This window comes from Dipteris shenzhenensis, chromosome 31 (assembly GCF_047967505.1).
Source record: "Dipteris shenzhenensis isolate YYH24624 ecotype China chromosome 31, Dip_SZ_1.0, whole genome shotgun sequence".
NCBI lineage: Eukaryota > Viridiplantae > Streptophyta > Polypodiopsida > Gleicheniales > Dipteridaceae > Dipteris > Dipteris shenzhenensis.
Window position 1 is genome coordinate 22,761,058 of NC_141626.1, and position 23,597 is coordinate 22,784,654.

Here is a 23,597-nt window from a genome sequence, read left to right on the forward strand (position 1 = left end):
AATTAGAAGAGCAAACAACTCTTCAAAATCAGGAAATTTTTCACAGACGGCAATGGATGTCCGGAACTGTGCATAATCCTTTCCTAGACCATTCAAGGTCACAGAAACTAGATCATCATCTTCCACTGGTGACCCAATGGAAGCAAGTGCATCTGCAATTTTCTTCACCTTCATGTGGTAGTCATTTATGCTCAAATTTTCTCTCTGCACATTGTGCAACTCCTATTTGAGCTGCATTTTCCTGGCTTGTGTATTTGTGCTTTACATTTTTGCCAAAGTATCCCATGCCTCCTTTGGCGTACTTGCATCCTGAATATGCACAATCATAGAATCTGAAATACTGATAGACAGCTAGTACATAACTTTTCTGGCTCTCTCATGCCATCCTTTAAATGCCTGCATTTCCTATTGATTGGGAACATTAGGAAGAACTGGTTCTTCTTCATTTCTCGTAATGAACTCCCAATAGCCTTTTCCCATAAGGAAATTCGTCATTCTAAACTTCCATGCCTGGAAGTTGTTCTTGTCAAGCTTTTCTATGACAATTTGTGAAAGAGAATCAGACGCCATTACAGAAGACTACAAAATATTCTGTCACTGCGAAAAGATAGCTTTTGCCTCAGACGGGCAGATTTGCAAAACTGATGAAAGTGGTATTTGACCACACAGTCACTTTCCTAGTGACGATTTTGCATCAATAGGCAACAAGCATAATTCTGTAACTCCCAATATCTCTGCTTACAAGCATATAATGCAATTTCTGCGGTAACTTTTCACCAACCAGCAGAGTAGTGGTCGCACAACAAAAACAAGGCCTTTTCCTAAGTGCCTGCGAAGAACTTCCACCTTTACTCGAATCAGAAAAATAAAGTCACTAAGGTCTTCGCCCCCTCCCGCAGCATATACTGCACTCTCGCCACACCGTGAAGGGCGTCTCAATCTGAGACAGTGCACTCTTGCACTTCTGGCTGTGCTACCTGCAGAGATTTGCTCCCAAACTCGAAATAGGAAAGCAACACTGGTCCTCTTACCAGGACACCGTGAACTTGGTTTGCTTTCTTGAGCTCCTTACCACGAACAAGGATCTGATACCATGTGAAGATAGTGGGAGAGAGGGAAGGAGTCTCACTTGCGGCTTTCTCATATGCACAATGGGGGAATACACACAAAGGTGGAGGCTGAAAATAGTTTTCCTCTTCTTAGTTGTGAAAGCCAAAAGAACTCTAGTACAAAGAAATAGAAGAACCCTATATGTGGGTCTCAAACCAAACTCAACTAACTAAGGTGGCATACTAACTGAGCCACAAACTAGAGTAGATAAGATAAGGATAGCTATCATCCAGTTATTATTCATGGGCAGTGTACCAACCGCGTCTGCAGTTAACAAGTCGGTGACATAAATGCACAACGGTCACCCTGGCATATTGCAAGTGGAGCTCGATATCTCAACATGCCGTAGCTTCCACCTCCAAGACAGGTTAGGAGAAAGTTTCCATCTCCCAAATGGAATAGCACACAGACCTGGTTCCATCAACACTATAAATTAGGAAGGGATAGAAGCCGATGACGCTGTAGTGGTGGTAAGTTCAAAAAATATTTTTTATTTTGATGTTCTTTCAATGTAATTTGTTTTGTCGGTCTTCTAATTTTGTTGAATTGTTGCAGGAAGTGTTGATCTTGATGAATTCTCATCTTGACGGGGTAATATTTGCAGTGCATTTGGGCGAGATCATTCTTTGGCCCATTACCTCAACAAAGTCATAGAGCACCTCGTGGTATTCCACAACAAATTTTCTCCTCGAGGGCCATTGGAGCTATTGAAGTGCAAGGCATTTTCGCGCACTATCGAATACTCCAACATTACTTGGAATGCTGACAAAGTGATTTTGGTACATCGTCTAGCTACTATCAATGCTTTTGGATTGAACATTCATGGCAGGGAATTGATGGCAACAACTATGTCTTTGGTAGCAAGAGAGGAGGATGTTAGTGTTATTGCGGCTAGGTTTATATCTAGGAGTCCACTATAGGATTCAAAGACCCCTATTCTCAATGTACTCAAACTAGCTAAGAAGAAAGATAGCCTATAAGGCCTCTTGTAAATATAAACATATGTTTCAATGGATACATGACTTTAATAACTACATGTCTTTATTATTTGTTTTAAGTCATCGTTGCTCGTCATGAATTCATAATATTTATTCCATTGTATTTTTTTAAGTCGTTGATGATATATTTTCTCCATCCTTTTAATTGTGTTAATTCAATGCATTTCTAGCCAATTTAGTATGATTTTCACCAATTTTTGGTATCCAAAGTTCATTTATGTCAAATCCTGGAGGAATTTCACCGTGGTACAGAAGGGATAAGTGTCGGAGACATTGCGAGGAGCCTAGAATTCCCTAAAGCTGCCATGGCACAAATTTGGGCATTCTAGGCTCCTCCCAACATCCCGGACACTTCTCCCTTCTGCACGACAGTGAAATTCCTCCAAGATTTGACAGAATTCAAAAGTTACATTAAAATGAACAGTAACTTCAGTCCTAAACATGGAGAATTCACAACAATGTGATAATGTAGATAATGGGGATATATTTTATTAAAAAATATCGGCCCTTGGGCCTCAAATACAAGATAGTGACTTCAAGGGCAGGGGGTAGTCTAAGTCCTAAGGCTAGGCTCCAAGAGAATCTAGGGATTCAAGCTTGGGTCCATCCATAGCCGCTTTGCCAGAGCCATGTCCTTCTCCATGACCATGACCCGCTTTGCATGGATGGCACACAAGTTGGCATCCTTGAACAGAGAGGTGGTCACTTGCTCTGCAGCCTCTTGGAGTTCCCCCATAGCTCCTCTCAGTGAATCGCACATCGTCCTTGTACCCCTGTGCTATCTCCCATACCACACGTTGGAAGGGAGCATGTGAGATTAGGTTGTCGGTGGTCTTTTGCATTTGTTTGATGTCCCTTAGGGTCCATGCTCTTGGCTTTGCTCTGTATGGCTTCCTAACTCTTAGTGGAGGCTGTACAGGTATCCGAACATGGTTCCATGGCCTCCTGTCTGCCTTCAATTTCTTGTGCTGCTCTTCTCTACATTGATCCTCCTCCAAATCCCCCTCTCATGGATGTCTTGAGCTTTTTCCTTCTTTGGATGGGGCTTCCTCTCGGCATATGCTTTACCCTCTTTATGGGCACAGGTACCATTTCCATGATGGGATCTATCACCGAGAGAGGGAAGATTGTGCTCTTTCTTGTAGTCTATTGATCCTTATCTGAAAGCCTCTCAATATCTGGGAGGTTCTCAAGTAAATTTTGCTCAATCGGGGGAGTCCTCTCATGGGGAGGGGCACACTGAGGGGAAGGGAGGTTCTCAAATACATCTTGCTGGATCGGGGGAGTTTTCTCATGGGGAGGGGAAGGATGAGGGGAAGGCTAAGGGGAAGGTTGAGGTAAAGGTTGAGGGGAAGGTTGAGGTGAAGGCTGAGGGGAAGGCTGAGGGAAAGGATGAGGGGAGGGGGGTTGAGGGGAAGATTGAGGGGAAGGCTCATGCTCTTGGGACTTGGGAGTGGGCTCACAGGACGTGGGAGGAGGAGAAGGATCATGAGACTGGGGAGTGGGCTCACAAACTTGGGGGAGGGCTCATGAGAGTCAAGGGAGGGCTCACAAGAGTTCGGGGAGGGCTCACTAGAGTTGGGGGAGGGCTCATGAGAGATTGATGAGGTGCCACTAAACCCGGATAGGTTTGTGTGCATAGATGCCATGCAAGTGGTGGAGCAAGAGGAGAAAGGGTGGAGGTGGCATCCTGTGGGTCTAGCAGTGTTCTTCACTCGTGCTATTCAATAATGAGAGTTAGAGTTTTTTTAAACGTTTTATATAGGCCCATCATCTTTTGACACCCCTTTTAATTACATTTAGGATTTCATTGTGCCTCCCACCCCCGCCCTAATCCCTCCACCCCCCCAACCCTCGTCGCCCTCCCCCCCATTGCCCTCCCTCCTCCTTGCCCCGCACACACTCATCGCCCTCCCCCATAACCCCCATCTTGCCCCTCCCCCCACCCTTGCTACAACTCCACCCCCCCCTTGCCCCACCCTGCCTCGCGCCCCTCCCTTCTCTTCCTCAGGAGGAGGAGGGAGGAGGGGGGAGGGGGAGGAGGAGGGAGGGGGAGGAAGGGGGAGGGGGGAGGAGCAGGGAGGAGGGGGGAGGGGGAGGAGGAGGGAGGGGGAGGAGGGAGGAGTGAGAAGGGGGAGGGAGAGAGGGAGGGAGGGAGGGAGGGGGAGGGGGAGGGAGGGAGGGAGGAGAGAGGAGGGAGGGAATTCAAAATTCAAATTTTGAATTTTGAATTTGCTGGTTCCCACCTAGGAGTAAGAGTTGTGTAAGAGGTGTAAGAGGTGGGGTCACTTTTGGGCTTAACCCACCTAGGTGAGGGGGGCTTAGGGCTTTTTGCAACCTACCTTGGCCCTTTCATTAGGACTAATCCATTCTTTATGAGGCCCTTTTGAGACCCCATTTCACCCCTAATGGTGCATGTGATAGGAGCATGCCAATGCGTATTTTTTCAGATCAAGATAGGAGAGCTTGTCAATTGGAAGTCTCTCCTTTTGGGAGATGCTCTAAAGTTACCTTATGCCTTGTGGGTCATTATTAAGGCACATGCGCTGTTGTATATATGGATTGCCAAAAATGCCTTTCAGTTTAATGACAAGTGCTTAAGTGATGAACAATTATTCATAAGTTGGTATGGTAAGAATGCTCATGTGCTTGCTAGACTTATTCTCCTCTTTTTTGTCCCAGGCTAAATATATTTTGGACCAAGACATTCATAACTTTAATGATCAGCCTTTTTAAATACAAGTGAAAGTGGATGAACATCACAGACTATGGTAGCTGTGCCGATTCCCCTCAAGACTGGCAGACCTTTCCTATCCCTTATCTCTTTCCTATTAAATAAGTGCCTAACATCTGACTTCCTTTTGTTGGACTTAAGATTTACTTCTCAGAGTATGCAAGGTTCATCTATCTATCTCCCTCCAACAAAAGTGGCAGACCAATTTTGTCCTTGCTTTCTTTGCTTATAGAGAAGTGGAAGTGGACTAAAGGATTTTGGTTTTTCACTTTTTAGTGGGGCTCTTGGTTGACTGGAAGCTATCCCTCTTTTGAGGAGAATTTTTAATACTACAAGGAGATTATTGTACAAACCTTATGATTATAATATAAACATCAACTTTCAATTGCCCAAAAAAAAAAGAATCACTTTCCCTTTGAGATCAGCTAGTTGCATTATCCCATTGTCAAATGCCTCAAGAAATTGATACGGTCCATCCCAACCAAGCTTCAAGTTTGTGTTTAAAGTACCAAGATTGGCATTATAAAGAAGATCCAACATTTCCTTTATAACATGCGAGTGGACAATGTGTCTATTGTGCCAACCTTTTAGTGATCATTGAATTACTTATTGTGACCAACCTTCTTGGAACCACGATTCATCTAGCTCAGCAAGTTGATGTAATAAATTTATGATTTTCTTGAGTTCTCCAAGTTGGTGCTCAAGTACAATACCAGACAACACCACTCACATGTTGTTACTCGGAGGTATTTATTGTAGCAGCTTATGACACCTAGCTGCAACAACTACTCCAACTCATCGTCGCTGGTCAGCATGAGCCTCTCAATGACAGTGCGCTCAATCCTAGGCTTTCTACACTCAATCCACTCAATTCCCATAACCAACACATCAACTCACAAATTTGATTGCCAGTAGGCTTGCCAAATGCTGACGATCTGGTTTGCTCACTCCCCAACTGTTAACTATGGGCACTTGGTGTTTAGATCTCATGAATCATTAACCGAACCCATGTAGTGCTCAGATGAATATGCTTGCTCTTGCATTCCTTGGTGAGCTATGAATGTGCATGCTTGGGTGTGATGAAAGTAGAAGTCAACAAAACAACTCAGAGGTCGGGGTTACTATTGAAGGGAAAACCATATGATGATGGGGGATCAAGTTCTTAATAGTTAAAGATACAAAGCAACATCATATGAATAGGCTGAAGTAGAAGCCATACGTATCAAAGAAGTTTGTTTACACAACTAAGCTGCCTTGGCTTGAACTAAGCATCTCGTAGCAAGCTCCTAACTTGGCAAGGTAGTTGTGAGAAAAAGCATGAACCATAATGTCACTCATCTCTTTTACTCCCTGTTATAAGACTTCTTTCTAATGCCTTCTATGCTGGCACACTTGGTACGATGGACCACTACTTACCATTGGCCTACTACCCTTATAAGATGTAGGTTGCCTTCGTCGAGATCACCACTTCCTATTACTAATGCTCGCCACTTGAAAGTTATCCAATGAAGCACTTCATCTGATTGCCATTCACAGGTGCCACCTGCTCTTGTGCCTATGTTGGTAAGTCTACCTATGGTGGCGTGACATGGGGGCCAACAGGCAGCCATGCCACCACATGACACACATAGTAGAGAGACCTAATATGAGGGACCCTGTCACCATGTCCATTTGATGGGGAGTAACTCCTTTAAGAACTTGTATTTGTGACAAATGTGTAACATAAATGCTTATAAATCTATGTATCACAACAACACAAAGCAACTATAGATGCGCTTGGTAGACACGCAAAATAGCGGGCGCATCTATAGGCGTTGCTTTAGTAGAGAAATTACGGGCGTGTCTACATGCACGTCTAAAAGCTCGTCTATTTGCGCGTGAATCACCGCGTCTATTTGCACGTCTGACCTGAGAAAATACGGGCCCGTCTAACATCCCATTTATTAGCGCGTCTATTTGCGCATGTATTTGCGTGTTTATTTGCGCGTTTACACTGAGAATCAGACGCAGATTTAGATGCATAAATAGACGCGCTCCAGAGAATACAAAAAGTGAGATTTTGGTGTACATCATTGCTTTCCAAACATTTCCCATGATTACCAAAGCACATAATTTTTTGCAAGCCCACATATACAGGAATTAAGTGAGATGAGGAGAATGAGACAATATGTAAAATAGTTTTGCCAATATCAATTGTGGGGCTACGGTTCAATCTCATCCTCAATGAGATCAACCCTTGCCAAACTATCTACTTCAAAATCCAAACAAGTGTTTAGATCTACAAATACATTCAACCCACTACTACTTGTGCCACTCATGTGCTCTCATCGAAATCAGCATCTCCAATGGTAGGCTCGTCCTCATAGGTAATGGCCTCAATATCTATATCTCCTATCTCATGATCATCCTTCTGTCTTGTATCATGGTCATCATCACGTCCATGGCCATGATCATCCTCCATACGCTCCATATTAGTAAATGTACTATACATCACTTTGGAACGTGGCATAATAGGTATGACATGCCACCATCTATTATTATCCACCATTGGTTGATAGACAACCTAATTCAAACACAAATACAATCATGTTACTTTTCTTGCATCAAATATTTAAAAGCGAGTATTTTTATGTGTGTGCACAGTACTTGTTCACATTGTTGCAGTAGTACTAGTGTGTCCTTCCTACTTTGCCAAAACTTTGTGGAGTCAATAGTTACAAAGCCACTTGCATGGCGTTTGATTGTTGCATTAGGGCCTCTTTCCACCACGTACTTAAACCACTTTACATCCAAAACATACACAAAGAAGCATCGAAAGTCAAGCATAATGATATCTTGGATTATGCCATAATAATCATCCATGGCTTCATTGGCTCCCTCAAAGCTAGCAATGACGCCGCAATCTTGTGTGTTTCTCTTATCATCAATCCGTTGTGTTCGAAAATGCTTGCCCTCACACCATATAGCATTGAACATAGTGTACTACACCAAGAAAAAATCAATTAAATAAGCAATCTAAATTATAAAAAGCTCCTAACTTATGCATAACATTCTATATACCGACTTGCTCATGCATCCCCTAGCATACTCCCATTCTTCCATTGTGATATGCATCCCCTCGTCTTTCTCTGCTTTCTCCATTTCATCAAGTAGCCAATCCACATGAATATCCTTTGGAAGTGCTCTTAGATGCTGAGGGTATGGCACATGAGATCCGTGGTGTGTATGAAAGAGGGCCCTTTCTTCTTGTCTTCTTGCCTTTGCATCCTCGTATCTTGTCACCCATCTTTTCATCACATCACTATTAAGCACGCAAAAGAGGTTGATACTATTATGCAACTCCGTGTCTATTACTTTGTTGCATCCTTTTCCTTGAGGCAAAATAGAGGTCATCCTTAGGTCTTCATCATCTCTCCATAGTCATGGGAGAGAGCTATCCACATCAACAAGAAACTCAAAAATATATACAAGTGACTCTTGTACCAACCAACCCTTGGCCATGCTACCTTCGGGTCTTGCATTTTGTCTCACGAAGCCCTTCAAGGTCTTCATGAAGCACTCGAGGAAGAACAACCATCGTGCATGTATAGTACCGCATATAGCAATCTCATCCACCAAATGTACTATGAGATGTAGTTGGCTTGTGAGAATAGAACGTGGAAATGTCTCCTCCACTAAACAAACCGCCTCCACTGACATAACTCGAGCATTCTCAAGCGTGGTGGGATCTATTTCCTTTGAGCTCACATACCTCACAAGCTCGCCCATCTTGTAAATACAATCTTTCACGTCCTTCGATGCACTGCGTGAAATGCTAGTAGGTAGTATGAACTGAACCTGCGAGGAGGTGGTTGATTAGTTGCTTATAGCTATTCACTCACAAATTTGAGAGGAAAAAGATATTATGCATATAAAATACTTACTTGGAGCATCTTGTGCCAATCATGAGATTTCAAGCCATATAATTGCTCTACACCTCTTTTCTTGCTCTTTCTAAAGGCTCCCTTCAAACACCTCATGCATCCAGTGGGAGTACAAATTGTAGTAATAGCGCACGCTTCACCGTCGCCATCTCTAGCTTTGATAACATCCACGGTGCACGAGGTAAAAAAACACACCCATTTGGTCTCTCTTGAGGCCAAGCTTCATGCATCCTCCCTGTGGTACGTAGATCCTCCCTTATGCCTACCGAATCTTGTGTCCCATTCAAATGCTCCCAAATGGTAGATGCCACATTCTTGAAGATATGCATGGGATCAAGCAGGTGATTGATCTTGAGGTGGGACCAATATGGTAAACGATAAAAGATGGAGTATCTAAACAAAATAAAGTGTTAGCATGCAATCTTTACTTTCAACCAATATAGCCAATCTTTACTTCCAGCCAATAGTTACAAACCCTTACCGGCTCATGCCAAGTGGTGGAGAAGTCATGGAACCGTCCCAAATTCTCATCCAATCTCCCGCGGTGAGTGATTGTGGGAGGACTTCATTCCAAGGGGCAACATATCTAGGATGATCAGGTCGGAGAAATCGATGGTGATTCTCATAGATGACCTTATTCAATGTGTCTGCCCGTGAGGCAACTAGCAAAGGACCACAAACAGGACATGCATGGTAACCCGATGTAGTGAGACCTGAACAATAGATGCAATAAAGAGTGGAAGGTGGGTTTAGGGTGCCACATCCTTTGCCTATTCATAATTTAAAAATGCAATGCTTACCTGAACACTCACCATAGCCTGGGAAGTCATGCATCGTCCACATCAAGATTGCTTTGCAGTTGAAGTCTCGTGGCGAGGGAGGCCTTGCTCACATCATGCACCTCGATACCTCTCCAAAGTATCTCTAGCTCATCAATCAAAGGCTCCAAATAAACATCAGGGTTTTTGACTTTATGTTTTGCTGGAATTAGAAGGGACAGCATGACATGTCCTTTCTTAATAGCCATAGAGGGTGGAAGATTGTAATTCACCAATACCACTGGCCATACACTGTAAGACGTGCTTTTGAGACCAAATGGGTTCACACCGTCCATACCCAATCCAAGTCTCAAGCTCCTAGGTTCTTCCTTGAAGCTTGGCCATGTGTCTTCAATATGCTTCCACGCAGGAGAGTCCACGGGAGTTCTCCACTTGCCATCGGTTGATCGATGGGAGGAATGCCATGACATGAGCTCTGCAATAGATTTGCACTTGAACATATGTTGGATGCGAGGGATTATGGGAAAATGTCGCAATACCTTACGAGGCACGTCCAAGGTTTTGAGATCTGCTCTATATCTTGCCTCTCCACAAGTAGGACACTCTCTTGCATCCTTATGTAGTCCACGAAACAAAACGCAATCGTTGACACATGCATGGATGCGCTTGTAATCTAATCCTCCAAGAGAGGTCACATGTTGCCTTGCCATATCTCTTGAGGTCGGTAGTTTATTCTCCCTTGGAACCATTTTACACAATAACCTGCACGTGAAGACCATAAATGAGGAAAAGCATTCAAGTAATTGACCCACTAGCATAATTCACCATGTTTGCAAAATCGACTTTAAAGCTTACTTGAGTAATGCATTCAAACTTGCATTGCTCCATCCATAGATGGTTTGCAAGTTTAGTAACTCAAGGGAGGCACGTAGAACAGAGAATGTGCACCCCTCAAACAGTGGAGTCGATGCTGCGGTAAAAAGATCATCCTGCTCCATGCTATTATCCCTCCCTTGATGGACATATAAATCCTGCACCATATCATCAAACACCTCCTCCTCCACGGCTTCATGAGGTAATGGTGGAGGGCTACTATGACCATCACTCCATGCATCTGTAATGGTCCCTCCTGAAGATCCCACCTCATATCGCCGACGCTTCGCCTCCTCACGACGGGCATAGGGTAACATATGCGGGTGTGGCACTGCATTCTCTATCAAATTAAAATGGGATCATAACTCAAACATATGAACACCCATAGGTATCTCAATCAACCTTAACTTACAAACCCTTACCCTGCTTATGGTCACATCCCATTCTCCATACTTTGAAATATGATTGAGTGTAATCCTACGTGCACGATACATGTTTCCTTGACATCGATCACACAGACATTTGATTTTTTGCTCCAACCACATTTTGCGATGGTGGATACGAAGGGATTCATCCTCACTAGAGCTACTTGTTGAAGATGGAGACATCCTACAAACAAACAACCCACCAAATTTGCTCTTCTTCAAATGTTTAATTTAAACTCTGTGTTGCATCTATCGCAGCATCTATAGTCGCGTCTAACATCGCGTCTAATGGTGCGTCTAAATGCACATCTACTCTGTGTATTTAGACGCGCCTATAGACGCGCTAGTAGACGCGACTACAGACGCGACTTTTAAACCTACTTTTCGGCGCGCCGCTCGCTTTGCTTTTCTTCACATTACTTAAACTTCGTGCGGCTTCCTTCCTTCTTTATTAGCAGATCCATAGATTCGAAGCTTAAGAGAGAGCCTCCCATACTTACTTCCAATCTTTCACTCAAGAGAAAGGGACCGTACCTACACTTACTTCTAAGCTTAAAGGAGAGGAGGACGAACAAGGAGAAGAAGCAAGTTTGAAAAAGAAAGAAGAACCTTCCATACCTTTATCCAAGTAAGTCTTTTTGCAATTGATCTTGTTTGGAAGTTTGCTCTCTCCAGTTTTGTACTTTCTCGTATCTAGGAAGCGCATGATCTGGGTATGAGTGTCACGTTTTTGTGTCGGGCGCAATGTCCTTTTCGACTTTTTAGAAATCTCGTCTGTTGGAGCACGTCTATAGGCGCGTCTCAGGGCGCGTATAAAAGTGCATCTACAGGTGCGTCTAACTGCGCATCTGGCTTGTTGCAGACACACACAGATGCGTCTATAGACGCTCTGTTAGACGCTCTGTTAGACGCTCTGTTAGATGCACTGTTAGACGCTCTGTTAGACGCTCTGTTAAACGCTCTGTTAGATGCTCTGTTAGACGCTCTATTAGACGCGTCTATAGACGCGCAAATCAGACGGGTCTATAGACGCGCTCTGACAATAAGCCTCTCTTTTCTTCCCCTTTCTTCTTAGCTCATCAGTAATAGATTTTTTTCCTTTTTTCCAGTTCAACATGTAGCTAGGAAGCGCTTCTAGCTCACCTGATCACCGGGAATCTATATGGAAGGACTTATATAACCTTTTAGGGCACCCTCCTAGTCCTGCGGAGTTATACGGGTATATGACGGGTACTCTAAACCTCGAGGGGATCACTATGTATAAACCCTCTATATCACGTGCATTCAAGGCCTATTTTAAAAATCCCTTATCTTTAATTTTTTCATTAATAAAATGTACCCCTTTTCTATACAAATCTGTAAATTGTTTCCAAAACTATTTTAAATAGTCCCTTATGTATATTTATTTCTGTAAATTTTAGAAATAAAAAATATCCTTCTGTTGAACTCACGTTCTAGGGTTACATATGATGAGTGACCCCCCCGAGCTCTAAACACTCCCCAGGAGTCAGCACTACAGACTCCAAGCCACCCCACACCGCCTGAGATCACCCCAGCGGAGTCAGCATAGCCGTCTTATGCCCCTTCTTATGTCCCTTCCCCCGTACCGTCTTATGCCCCTTCCCCCATGCCGTCTTATGTCCCTTCTGCCATCCCGTCTTATGCCCCTTCCCCCATGCCGTCAGGAGGTCCTTCTGTCTCGGCGAGCCGTCGACATACTCCCCAACTGTCGAGACTCGGTTCTCCAGCTACGAGTGGTCAGCGTAGTCCCATGCAATCCCCAGCTACGAGTGGCCAGCGTACGAGCTCGACACGATAGGGTAGCAGGCGTAGTAGCAGGGAGAGCGGTGGGGGATGCATGGCACAGTGCTTTGGGCCATGTGGCGATGAAGAGGATGATGATTCAGATGATTTAGATGTGCCTCTGGGTGATGGTACGATTTATTATGACATCACTCAGATAGGAGGCATCTTCAAGATGGATGCGCGGGGGAAGGACATCATGGCCTTCATGCGCTCTATAATTGCTAACAATTACAGAGATTGCTTTATCCACTATAAAGACCACCCAAAGAGGTTGGCTGATGAGACCCTCGCTACTGTTCGCTCTAGGTATCCTAACCCCCCCAATCGCCAGTTCACAGATAAATGGGGGAAGTCAAAGATTGTTACGATACTTAGTAATAAAAGATCTTCGCTTAAGAGGCAGGCACTAGCGGAGCTTGCCAAGCTTGAGGCAGTTCAACCACCAAGGGGCCCGCCCCACACCGCTCACAAGCATGAGTGGAAGAAGGCAATGAAGTCAGCAAGGGAGGACCCCAGTCTGCAGCACGTGGAGGCACGGAGGATCCAGATGGAGGAATATGGAAGCGTGCATTTTGGAGCAGGGGGTGTTGAATCATGGGAGGCCCAATTTGTAAGTATCGATCTCAAATTATATTGCTTATGTAGTTTATGAGGAGGTTGGTTGTTTCTTTGTACTAATCCCTCCACAAAGTGTGTCGCGGTCATGCAGCTTGAGATCGTGGGCAGATACCCTACTCCAGTGGAGACAGCCTACCACTGCCACCATCGCAGAGGAGATACATGGAGGCACTTCTATGATGATGGGTTAATTACTGAGGAGCAGTATACCCGAGCTACTGGAGTGGCTCCCCAGGTATTTGAAAGTAATTAAATAATGCCAAAATTATAAGTAAAGATTTGATTTTTCATACATTGATATATGTTGTCCCTTGTTTATAGGCCCATGCACAAGACGACGAGGAAGACGAGGAAGGAGGCGCAGAAGGGAGCGCAGAAGGGAGCGTGGAAGGCAGTGAGGATTAGTCGTAGAAGTATTGCTAGCTACTCTCTTTTGTACTTAAAGCCACTGGCTTGGCTTCGTGCCTCTTGTATATAGACTCCTCTCATTTTTTGTACTTGAAGCCACATGACGTGGCTTAGCTTCGTGCTATATGTATATACAAGCACTTTTTGAGCTTTCAATTTTATTGCGTTTTGGAGTTGTAATATTTTATTTGGAATTGTAATTAAAATGCAGTTGGCTGTAAGAATTGAATTACAGAATGTGGATATCGGATTCTTGTAACTATATAGCATATACAACATACACAGTATTCTGTAAAATTTAAAAAAGCGCATCTATCTGTGCGTTTAAAAACGCGTTTATATTCGTGTCTGTCTGTTCGACTCGCGTCTATATGTGCGTCTATAAATGCGTTTACAAGCGCGTCTATTTATGCATCTAACTGCGCATCTATACATGCGTGAGTCTGATATATAGACACGCAATTAGATGCGGGTCTCCAAATGCGCAAATAGACGCACCCGTAAGTTTTTTATTTAGTTCATGAAACGCGTCTATGCATGCATCTATGGGTGCTTTGTCTTATTGTGTATGAGCTATGCATCAAGCTCTCTATCAATGAGTTCAAAAAGTAGGTGACTATGCCTCTACACACATAGCATGGTAACTTGCTATGAGAGACTACATCTGAAGGGACTGCTATAGGAGGACTTGTCATCATGTATTCACCATTAGTGAATTTATCGGTTAAGCAAAAATTCATGAAATCAAGTGATTCCACATGATCAAGCATGATCCATGATTTAAGTTTATCATAAAGGAATGCAAATTTCAAATGTCAACATGGGTCAAGATGTGAATTGCTAGCTAGGGTTAGGGATTCATAGCAATTTTAACACTAGCTAGTAACATACAATATGATAGCATGAGTGTGTTTTCTTAGTAAAGCTTCATTAAAGAGAATTGTCATATTTCTCACTCTCCCCATTGGAGCATCAAGATCACACTATCACCTTGGAACATGGCTATTCTACCATCAATTTCTTCCTTCCTATAATCCAAAGAAGTAGAACACCAATAGAAAGAGATTTTACAATATCTACATGCTTATCTAGAACTCAAAGAAATTCCAACGTGCAAATAGTGTGAAATTATATGAAGGGAATAAGGGAATTCTTTGTTCAAGAGTTTATCCTAATCTTCCTACAAAAGATAGGTCCAAAATAAGAAGAGCTTACAAACAAAATAACTTCCACAATAAGATCTTCATCACAACCTAAATTGCAATAATCAATTCCAATGTAACCAAATTAGCGGAGCTTAACTGCCCAAATCTGTTATACAGTAATTAAAGGGTCTGGCTCTATTTTCATATTCTAAGGGTACATAGAAATATTCTTTGTTGCATTTTACAATTCACATATAGATTTTTTTCTTTTTTGGTGAAATCCTTAAATCACTAGGCTATCATTTCTTTGGCCATTTGACAATGACAAAAAAAGGAGAGTAGAATGTATAGGTTTCTTGTCCTTGATGAAATCATGTGCTTCTTCCATTAGTTATCTCATCTATCTTGTTTGGGGATTAAAACTTGTAGCAAATTCATCATGCTTTCTCCATTGGTGAGAACTTAATCATTAATTTTATGTAGGATAGAATCCTTTCGTGCTTCATATCTCTCTTTCATTTTTTCCCCATTAGAGTAAATAACCCCTTTTTCCTTTACAAGTCAAAGAATAGACAAAAAGATTGCAGCTCTGTGATGAGAAGCTTTATTCCAAAATTAAAAGTATTTAAGAACTTTCTCCTCCCATGTTCTTGAAGGATAGTATCGCTACATGCCCTTGGCATCATTTTAATTGTATCCTTTATACTCAAGGCTAGGGGATCTTTTTGGTTTAAAAAACATAAAAAAGACAAGCCATTTCCTATAGTAAATGTACATTGAGCCTTGATATTGGAATGTGATGAGGATTTAATCAAGTAATTGTATTGACTTCACTTACAAGAAGCAAAAGGAGCCAAGTTGTAAGCAAGAGGAAGGCTTTTGCATAGATGTGCTAAAGTGACCTGCAAAAAAACTCTCATGGAATCTCATATTGATGATGCATGCCTTTTCTTCATGGAGTAATGGAAAGGGGGGGAAGATGCCTCTCCCCCTTAAAATAAGGTGAGATGAGACCACAAGGTGTCCTACTAGGGTTAATCATAGGTCAAAGAAATGGGATCCTTAAAATTGTGAATGCCTAGTTTAGAAAAGCTCAGGTGTCTAGACACGTTCAAAATAATAATAAAAATATTACAAGGGTTAAAATTTGTTCAACCCAACTCCATAAGGAATACCAAAATACACAAAATAGGTGTTGGAAATTACATGCTTTCATTAAGATGGGGATTTTGGCTCAATGGTGGGTGTCGCTTTTAATTACATTGGATTAGAGTATTGAATTAGAAATGGAGAAGTGTGCAAGTATGCACTAAGGAATACCAAAATCCACAAAATAGAAGGTGGAAATCACATGATTTTATTATGATGGATTCTAGCTCAATGGGTGTCCTAAATTAAAAAAACAACATTTGCAAAAAATATCATAAAAGGATGGTGAAAACAGAAAGAGAATTCTACTTTCCCCATTTTTAATGACATGTGGCAAAAAAAACTTCATCTTGAGGAGAAATTTTCCTACCTCATGCACCTTCTGACCTACCTCATGCACCTTCTGACCTACCCATGACCTCCCTACCCCCTCCCCCCCCCCCCTCACCTCTCTCTCTCTCTCTCTCTCTCTCTTTGTGTATTTCCATCCCTCTTGCATTTGTCCTTTTGGTTCTAAGCTTTGGATCCTCATTATGTCCTCTCTTCATCTATTTACTTCAGCACTTTGGACCTATTTGTGCAATCTATTATGGAGGTTCTTGAGCACTTTTTTACTTCTCAAGTTTGTATCTATATTTCTTTGTTTTGAAAGATCTTACTTGGGGAAAATTAGACACTTTTTAATATTCGAACAGATTTGGTGCAAAATCGAAATTTCTCATGAATGGCAAAAAAATAATAGAGAGAACATAGAGAACTCATTTATATTCAAAAGTTTTGAGGATGATCTTGTTTTTAATACGTAATAGACATGGTCATGATGCTAATTTGATAAAAACTAGAGTACTTTCCAATGTTCTTATATTTATTGCATATTTTTAAATTTTATTGTAACTTAGTGAGGAAACATTCCAATTGATTGAGAAGTGCAACAAGGAAAGATTTAAAAAATAGGTAGAGACGTTGTCTATATTCAAAAACCTTGAGGATGACCATGCTCTTGATATCTCCTAGTCCGCTTATCAATGCATTAAATTTTTCATTGTGGACTCTCCTCCCAAGAGGTACCCCTAAGTGGCAGTAGTTTGCATGCCCATATAGGGAACTTTCATATCATGGATCCCTTTTATTTTCATTGCTGCAATCCTTTTTCTCTTTTGAAGTTGCTAACATCACGATAAGAAAAAAAAGACACTTTGCTGTCCCACCACCTGATTGAGTTTATGAATCTCCCATTGATATTAAAGTATGCACATAATGACATCGTACCGGAGGAAGATGGAGATCACGATATTGAGGACGAAGATGACGATGAGACTAGACTCTAGATATTGAGGACGAAGATGACGATCACACTAGACTCTAGAGAACTATACTCTCTGCCTCGTCATTACAACATACTCCATTAATTTGTGCCCAGCATCACCAGAACATACTCATTTTGTACCCAACAATGTCAGAACTGAACTTTACTTTTCTATTGTAATCGTATTGCTTGTAGGAACCCGTCCAATAATTAGTACATCTCGGCAATCAATCCGATCCTTTTCTGCCATTTGAATCTAGTCGCTGTTACAAAAAATGCAAGTTTCTGTGAGAGACTCGACTGTTAAGTGGTTAGTGCCACAGCTGATCACAGTAGAGCTCTGCGCAAAATTCAGAGATATTGCAGAGTGGATACGAGTAGAACTGGTGGCCTATGTCTGCAGCTGTGCATGTAGTCGTCGTCTTGCCGCTTCTGAATGCATCGGACTCGGCAAGTTCATCTTGGTCTGCAAGATATAAGGCCGGGACATAGTCAAAACACGGGGGGTCGATATAATCAGAAGATGTGAGTGTCCATCCTTGTCGGTTATAAACACTCGGATCCCAGCTGCATGACTCGGATACGCAGCTCGTCCCTGCATGGATTTCATCACCAACTGTTGGCATCTCTAAAAGTGCATTAGAACTCCAGTTAGCGGGGTTCTTCTCGACCTGAAGATCTTCTCTTCCTGTTCTCAATTCATACGTTTGTCGATCGTTTTTATGATGGACTGCAATTCTATCATCGTTTTGAAACTTGAGTGTGGTGACCCATTGAGCCTTGGAGTCTCTGCCCGGCCCTTTCTGCCAGACGCCTAGGTTTGATCTCTCAGAATCTAACCTCAGGCAGACCAGCGACTGTCGTTCTGTTGAAGACTTCCTTGGCAAAATCTCGTCCTTGAGAACCTTAACGGTGGAGCTCGTATGAAGCTTTCTATGGGAATCGAGCGACGAGAATGCATATTGTCCTGAGGTGTTCGCTCTTTTGAGATTCAACGCGTTCCCGAGAGCTGATCCGTCGGCCCCCAGCAGCGTGGCCGTGCAATTACAGCTCTCGAGCTTTGCTTTTACGGACGAGGAGAGGAGAGATGTCGACGATCTTGGTGGAGCGACGTTGGCATCGGAGGAAAAGTTGGTCTTAGCTTTAGGTCCAACCATTAAACGGGCTGCCTCGTCGTAGGCCTTGGCAGCCTCTTTGGCGGTTTGGAAAGTACCAAGCCACACTCTTGTTTTCCTGTATCGTTCAACAACCGTGAACCGTCAGAAATCAGTCAATGGCCCAGAGGAAGGTTCTCAACTTCCCATTCTCTGTCAAAGTTTTCGGAAAGCTATCAACAAATATTTTGCCTCAATTTCAAATCAAATCACAGTGAATGTCGTGCTTTTGTTGCAAATTCGACGAGAGCTACAAAATAATGAACGCAGTGAATTCACGCTTTTGTTGTAAATTCGACAGGAGCTACAGCCGACAAGACAATGAACGCATTGACCATTGAGAATGCAGAGGAAATGAAAAGCTCTAGGTCTGTAGATGACTTATATTTGCCTATTTTTTCTGCCACGCTAACGCAACTTAATCGCCCTAAGGTCCAGGGAAACAAGGACTCAACAAAACTCTATATACCCCTAGAAACGCAGTCTAGTTGGTACTCCCATTATTCGTCAACGCCCTTTTTACCCATTTCGTATACCCTTTCATTACATAGATGAACGCTAGATCTCCCCTTCCCATCACACTGCTCCATTCCATTTTACAATTTAGCCCCGCCCGCATGTACATTCTGGGCGGAGTTTTCTATTCCGGCTACGAATCATCGCTAGTGCGCGAGCATTTTTAGCGCCCTTCCGGAGCTTTTCCGGAGCTTCAGCCCCATAGAACAAAGTGTAGCCTTCTACTCCGGATCATAAGAAAGAGCACGCGTGTGAGCCCTACAACACTCAACATAGACCCGACTCTTCAGCCTTTTTGTTTTTTCAACAGTCAGGATCAAGAGTCGCTTACAAAAACTAGAACATGAGAGGCTTGCAGCAATCAGGGTGGGTGCACTGCTGAGGGGCTGCTGCTCAAATTTGAGAGCAAGCGGTTTGGAACGCTCATGGCAGAGACCCACAGTCCGTCGCAGGAGTAGTTTGTAAATTGAGTATTCATCAAGAGTAGAGATATCTACAAACTACTCCTGCGATGTACTCTAGCTCTCTACTTTCGGTAATGGTTACAAGCCCGCAGCCCTCAGCACTGCACCCACCCGCGTGCTTGCAGGCCAGTTTTTGTGAGGGACGTTTCAACCTTACAAATCATATAGCTCTCGTTTCTAGCTCTTGAAGATCTCTAAACCAACCCAGAAGCTAGTGCGGCGCTCTCGGAGAAGCAACAAAGGAAAGGTGGCAGAAAGGAAGGCAGTTACGAGATGGAATGACGGATCTCAGCGACCCAGGAGCCCCATTGGCGTTGCCGAACACCCCGATATCGTCTAGGGCGAGAGGAGCGGTTGGATGTCATGGTAAGAGAAGGTGGCTAAAACTTGCTAAAAGGGATACGTGTGGGGGGTGTGATGTGTGGGAAGAATCGAGGCAAAGATATGAAGGTGGCGGTTGTATAGAAGCGTCCTAGCACGCGTCCCTCGTCATGCACGCTCCAGCGTATGTGCCTGCCGCCCTGTGTACGCATCATCGGTCTTAATTAACCATATTTATATGCAGCATCTCTCTCTCTCTCTAAGCATTGCTTGCTGCAATTCTTTCCATGTACACAGGAGCCTGGTTTGGAAAGTCGCTTTGGCTTTATCTTATCTTCAGGTAGGCTACGGGCTAGAGGCTCTAGCCCCTTGGGCCTAAGGATAGATTTCGGGGTGTTTATTTTGTCGCTAGCGCAGGCATTTGTCACTAGCACAAGCAGCGGGCCCCAATGTCGTCGGAGCTCTTTCTTGGTGCCGGAATGTCTATAAGCATGCTTATACACATAAGTATATAATCTGTCCACTTATGTGCACAAGCATGTGTGTGGCTTAGTGGCAAAAGCTCGTATCCTCCACAGGGAAGGTCATGGGTTCAGTCATTAGCTGGAGGGGTTTATGCCTGGATTGTCTATAAGCTTTTGCACTTAGTGGACACCTTTTCCGATGACTAACGGGGTGGGTCCCGGCCTATTGAAAGCTCCGCATAAGACAAACTAAACACCCCGAAATATATCCCTAGGCACGGGCTACGGGCTACGGGAAGTACTTTCAGTGGCCACATTTTGTAATACACGAGTACTCAACCCGTGCTTTGCACGGGCAAAGATGCATGACCATCCTCAAACACTCCCCATCTGAAGGTGGATCTTTGATTCTTAAATTTTGAGTAATAAGTCTTAACCCATGGCTTGAGGCCTTCCATCTCCTCCTTTCATTCCATTAACCTTCCATCTCCTCCTTCCTCTTGAAGGTGACCTTCCATCTCCTCCATTCCATTGACCTTCAATCTCCTCCTTGCCCCTAAAGATGCCTCTTGTCTTTCCACCTCCTCCCCAAAGCCTCCCTCTTGTCTTTCCACCTCCTCCCCCCTCCAAGCCTCCATCCAAGAGCTCCTTCTTTGTGACAAGTGGCAGGCTCATCTCCTCCAAGCTGCCACGTGTCCTCTCCTTTTTTTTTGGGTGTTCGTGGTCAATAGGTTAAAGATAAAAAATAGGGGCCTTTGATAGCTTTGAAATCTCGGATGAGTTTTGGCATGCTCGTGGATTCATGGCCCTTCATACAAGTCTCCTTGTTTATATTTTTAATAAAAACGCACGTGATCTCTCTCACTCTCTCGTTCTCTCTCTCTCTCCCTCTCTCCCTCTCTTTCTCTATCAACTCTTTCGATGTTTTGCATATCTTATTGTCCACAAGGAACTAGGTCTCATGTAAGTGAATGGCGAGGAGTCCTGCCTCTTAGGCTAAGTTATACCTAGAGCGTAGGTCTTAGAGGTAACCCCTTATAGGCCAAGTTTTGTATCGGGCAATTGTTCTAAGGGATTCATCCCCTCTTCTTAATATAAGTCGAATTCCCCCTACCCCCAAAAAAAACTAGATCCGAGCAGGTAGCCATATTGACATAGAATATGTTTTATTTAAGTTTTGTAATTTTAGAGTATAAACACATGTTTTGTTTTAAGAAAATTAGAATAGCACATAACAATTTGCATTTGGCACATAGCACTTTGCATTTCAACACATAGCACTTTATATTTTGCAAATAGTACTTTGCATTTACCCCATGATCACACATTTATGTGGGGGAAGAGTTGCCACACTTCCTTTCCAAAATTATAGGACCAAGGAATGTGGCCTTCTTTGTGTTTATTTCAATTTACATTTTCCACAAAGCAATTTGAATTTTGCACATAGCAATTTGAATTTCGCATTTATCACTTTGCATTTGGCTTATAGTATTTTGCATTTAACACATAACCACACACTTGTGTAGAGGGATAGTTAGCACCTTTTCTTAAAAAATTATGAGACCAAGGAATATGCCTTTCCTTGGGTTCATATCGATTTGTATTTAGCACATAGCAATTTTCATTTCAATTTGCATTTTTCACGAAGTAATTTGAAGTTTGCACATAGCAATTTGAATTTGCCATATAGCACTTTGCATTTGGCTTATAGTCCTTTACATTTAGCACATAACCACACATATGTGTGGGGGGAGAGTTGGCACACTTTCTCTCCAAAAGTTATAAGACCAAGGAACATGCCCTTTCTTGGGTTCATATCGATTTGTATCTAGCACATAGCAATTTGCATTTTGCACAAAGCAATTTGAATTTTGCACATAAGCAATTTGATTTTGGCATATAGCTCTTTGCATTTGTCTTATAGTACTTTGCATTTACACATAACCACACATTTGTGTGGGGGGAGAGTTGGCACACTTTCTCTCCAAAAAGCATAAGACCAATGAACATGCCCTTCCTTGGGTTCAAATCGATTTGTATTTAGCACATAGAAATTTGAGTTTAGCAAATAGCAATTTACATTTGGTACATAACACTTTGCACTTGTCAAATACTTCATGAGAATTCATCTCCTTATGGAAAAGAAGAATTTTAATTGTTTTCTTCGTATTAATAAATTTGGGAAAAATGATCTTGTCTCAATTGGGAATACTATGAAATTAAAATTCTTTGGAAGTCCAATGTGAACTTACTTTTCCTTGATTGTAATATTCTATAACCATTGATTCAAAGCCTAGGAACAATTGAGGGCAACATCCAAGTTGATGATAATGCTCTTAGTATCTGCATAAAGAAGTCACACATACTATAAAGCAAACTAATGAAATATGATCTAAAATATAGAAGAATGACATTTTCAACGCAGTCACAACGAAAGAGGATTAATTGCAATTGTGGGGATCTCATTTATCAACCAATTGGGTTTTCCTCCATGCATCCATGCTTGTGCCTAAAGTGCATGTAAAATATTTGTGTGATACCATGTTGATGGCCTCCATGAAGCTACAAAGATTGTGGGCATGTATTTAAGAATGACTGAAATGTGTCATGAAACTTCATAACTTGAAGATCATTCTCCTTCAGTAGTAGCAATGTAACTCTTCTCAAACACATTATTGTTTGGACAGTGAAACAACTGATCACCTTCATATTTTAGATGAACGATGGAAATCTCACACCTCCCATGAATGTCAGAAAGCAGTTATAGACGTGAATATGCTTGCCCTTACCTAGATCCATGGATCACACTCTCACAAAAAGCTAGTAGATTATATAGCTGATCTCCAAATATCTTTGAAGATGATAAGGAAAGGTTTTAGGGGTGATCCTTGGGTATGGAGAAGAAGCTTGAAAGACCAATTGTAGTGTGATTCTATACATCATGTTCATCATGTATATCATCCGATATTCTAAAAACTCCAAGCAATTCATTGAATTTTGTGAGTGTTTCTCATCCCTGCTGTGGGTTGATACTGTTCAGGAAGAGGTGCTGTGGGTTGATAGTGTCTTTTGTTTGTTCAAGAAGAGGAGGAAACAACTCATGGAAAAAAGACTCAAAACGATTTGATAAGCCAAGATTATAATTAAGAAACTGCAGGAGCATCGAGGATAAAGAATCATTGTAATTCATTAGCTGTCCACGTGATGCGGATTTTTCCTCATCTTCTTCACAATCCTCACCTTACTTAGGCAGTCGCCTCTTCTTCCTATCGTCTCCAAATTATTTCTTCTCACTCTGTTGCATCAATTGGGAAAGAAAAGCAAGACTTTAAAGTGCATTGCCCTGGCAAAAAATGCCATCATTTGCTGTTTCCTCTGCTCTATTGATTGTAAGCATTGTCCCA

General features: G+C 42.5%; 1 protein-coding gene across 1 annotated transcript; it reads right to left on the reverse strand.

Annotated features, from left to right (window-relative positions):
• Positions 1-17,585: 17,585 nt before the first annotated feature.
• On the reverse strand, positions 17,586-19,773 carry LOC147881212 (ethylene-responsive transcription factor SHINE 3-like). Its single transcript, XM_087402353.1, has 3 exons — positions 19,679-19,773; positions 18,326-18,507; positions 17,586-18,241 (listed from the first exon to the last, which is right to left on the reverse strand). Exons 1-3 carry the CDS (start codon positions 19,771-19,773, stop codon positions 17,586-17,588), a joined length of 933 nt encoding a protein of 310 aa, XP_087258479.1.
• Between the last annotated feature and the right edge of the window lie 3,824 nt (positions 19,774-23,597).

Excerpts from the sequence above, each read along its gene's own strand:
- LOC147881212 (XM_087402353.1), bottom strand. The coding sequence starts at position 19,773 with ATGACATCCAACCGCTCCTCTCGCCCTAGACGATATCGGGGTGTTCGG. Across the intron at positions 18,508-19,678 it reads GAGATCCGTCATTCCATCTC|GAAAACAAGAGTGTGGCTTG; the intron begins GTAACTGCCTTC and ends TGAACGATACAG. Across the intron at positions 18,242-18,325 it reads CGTAAAAGCAAAGCTCGAGA|GACAATATGCATTCTCGTCG; the intron begins GCTGTAATTGCA and ends CGAACACCTCAG.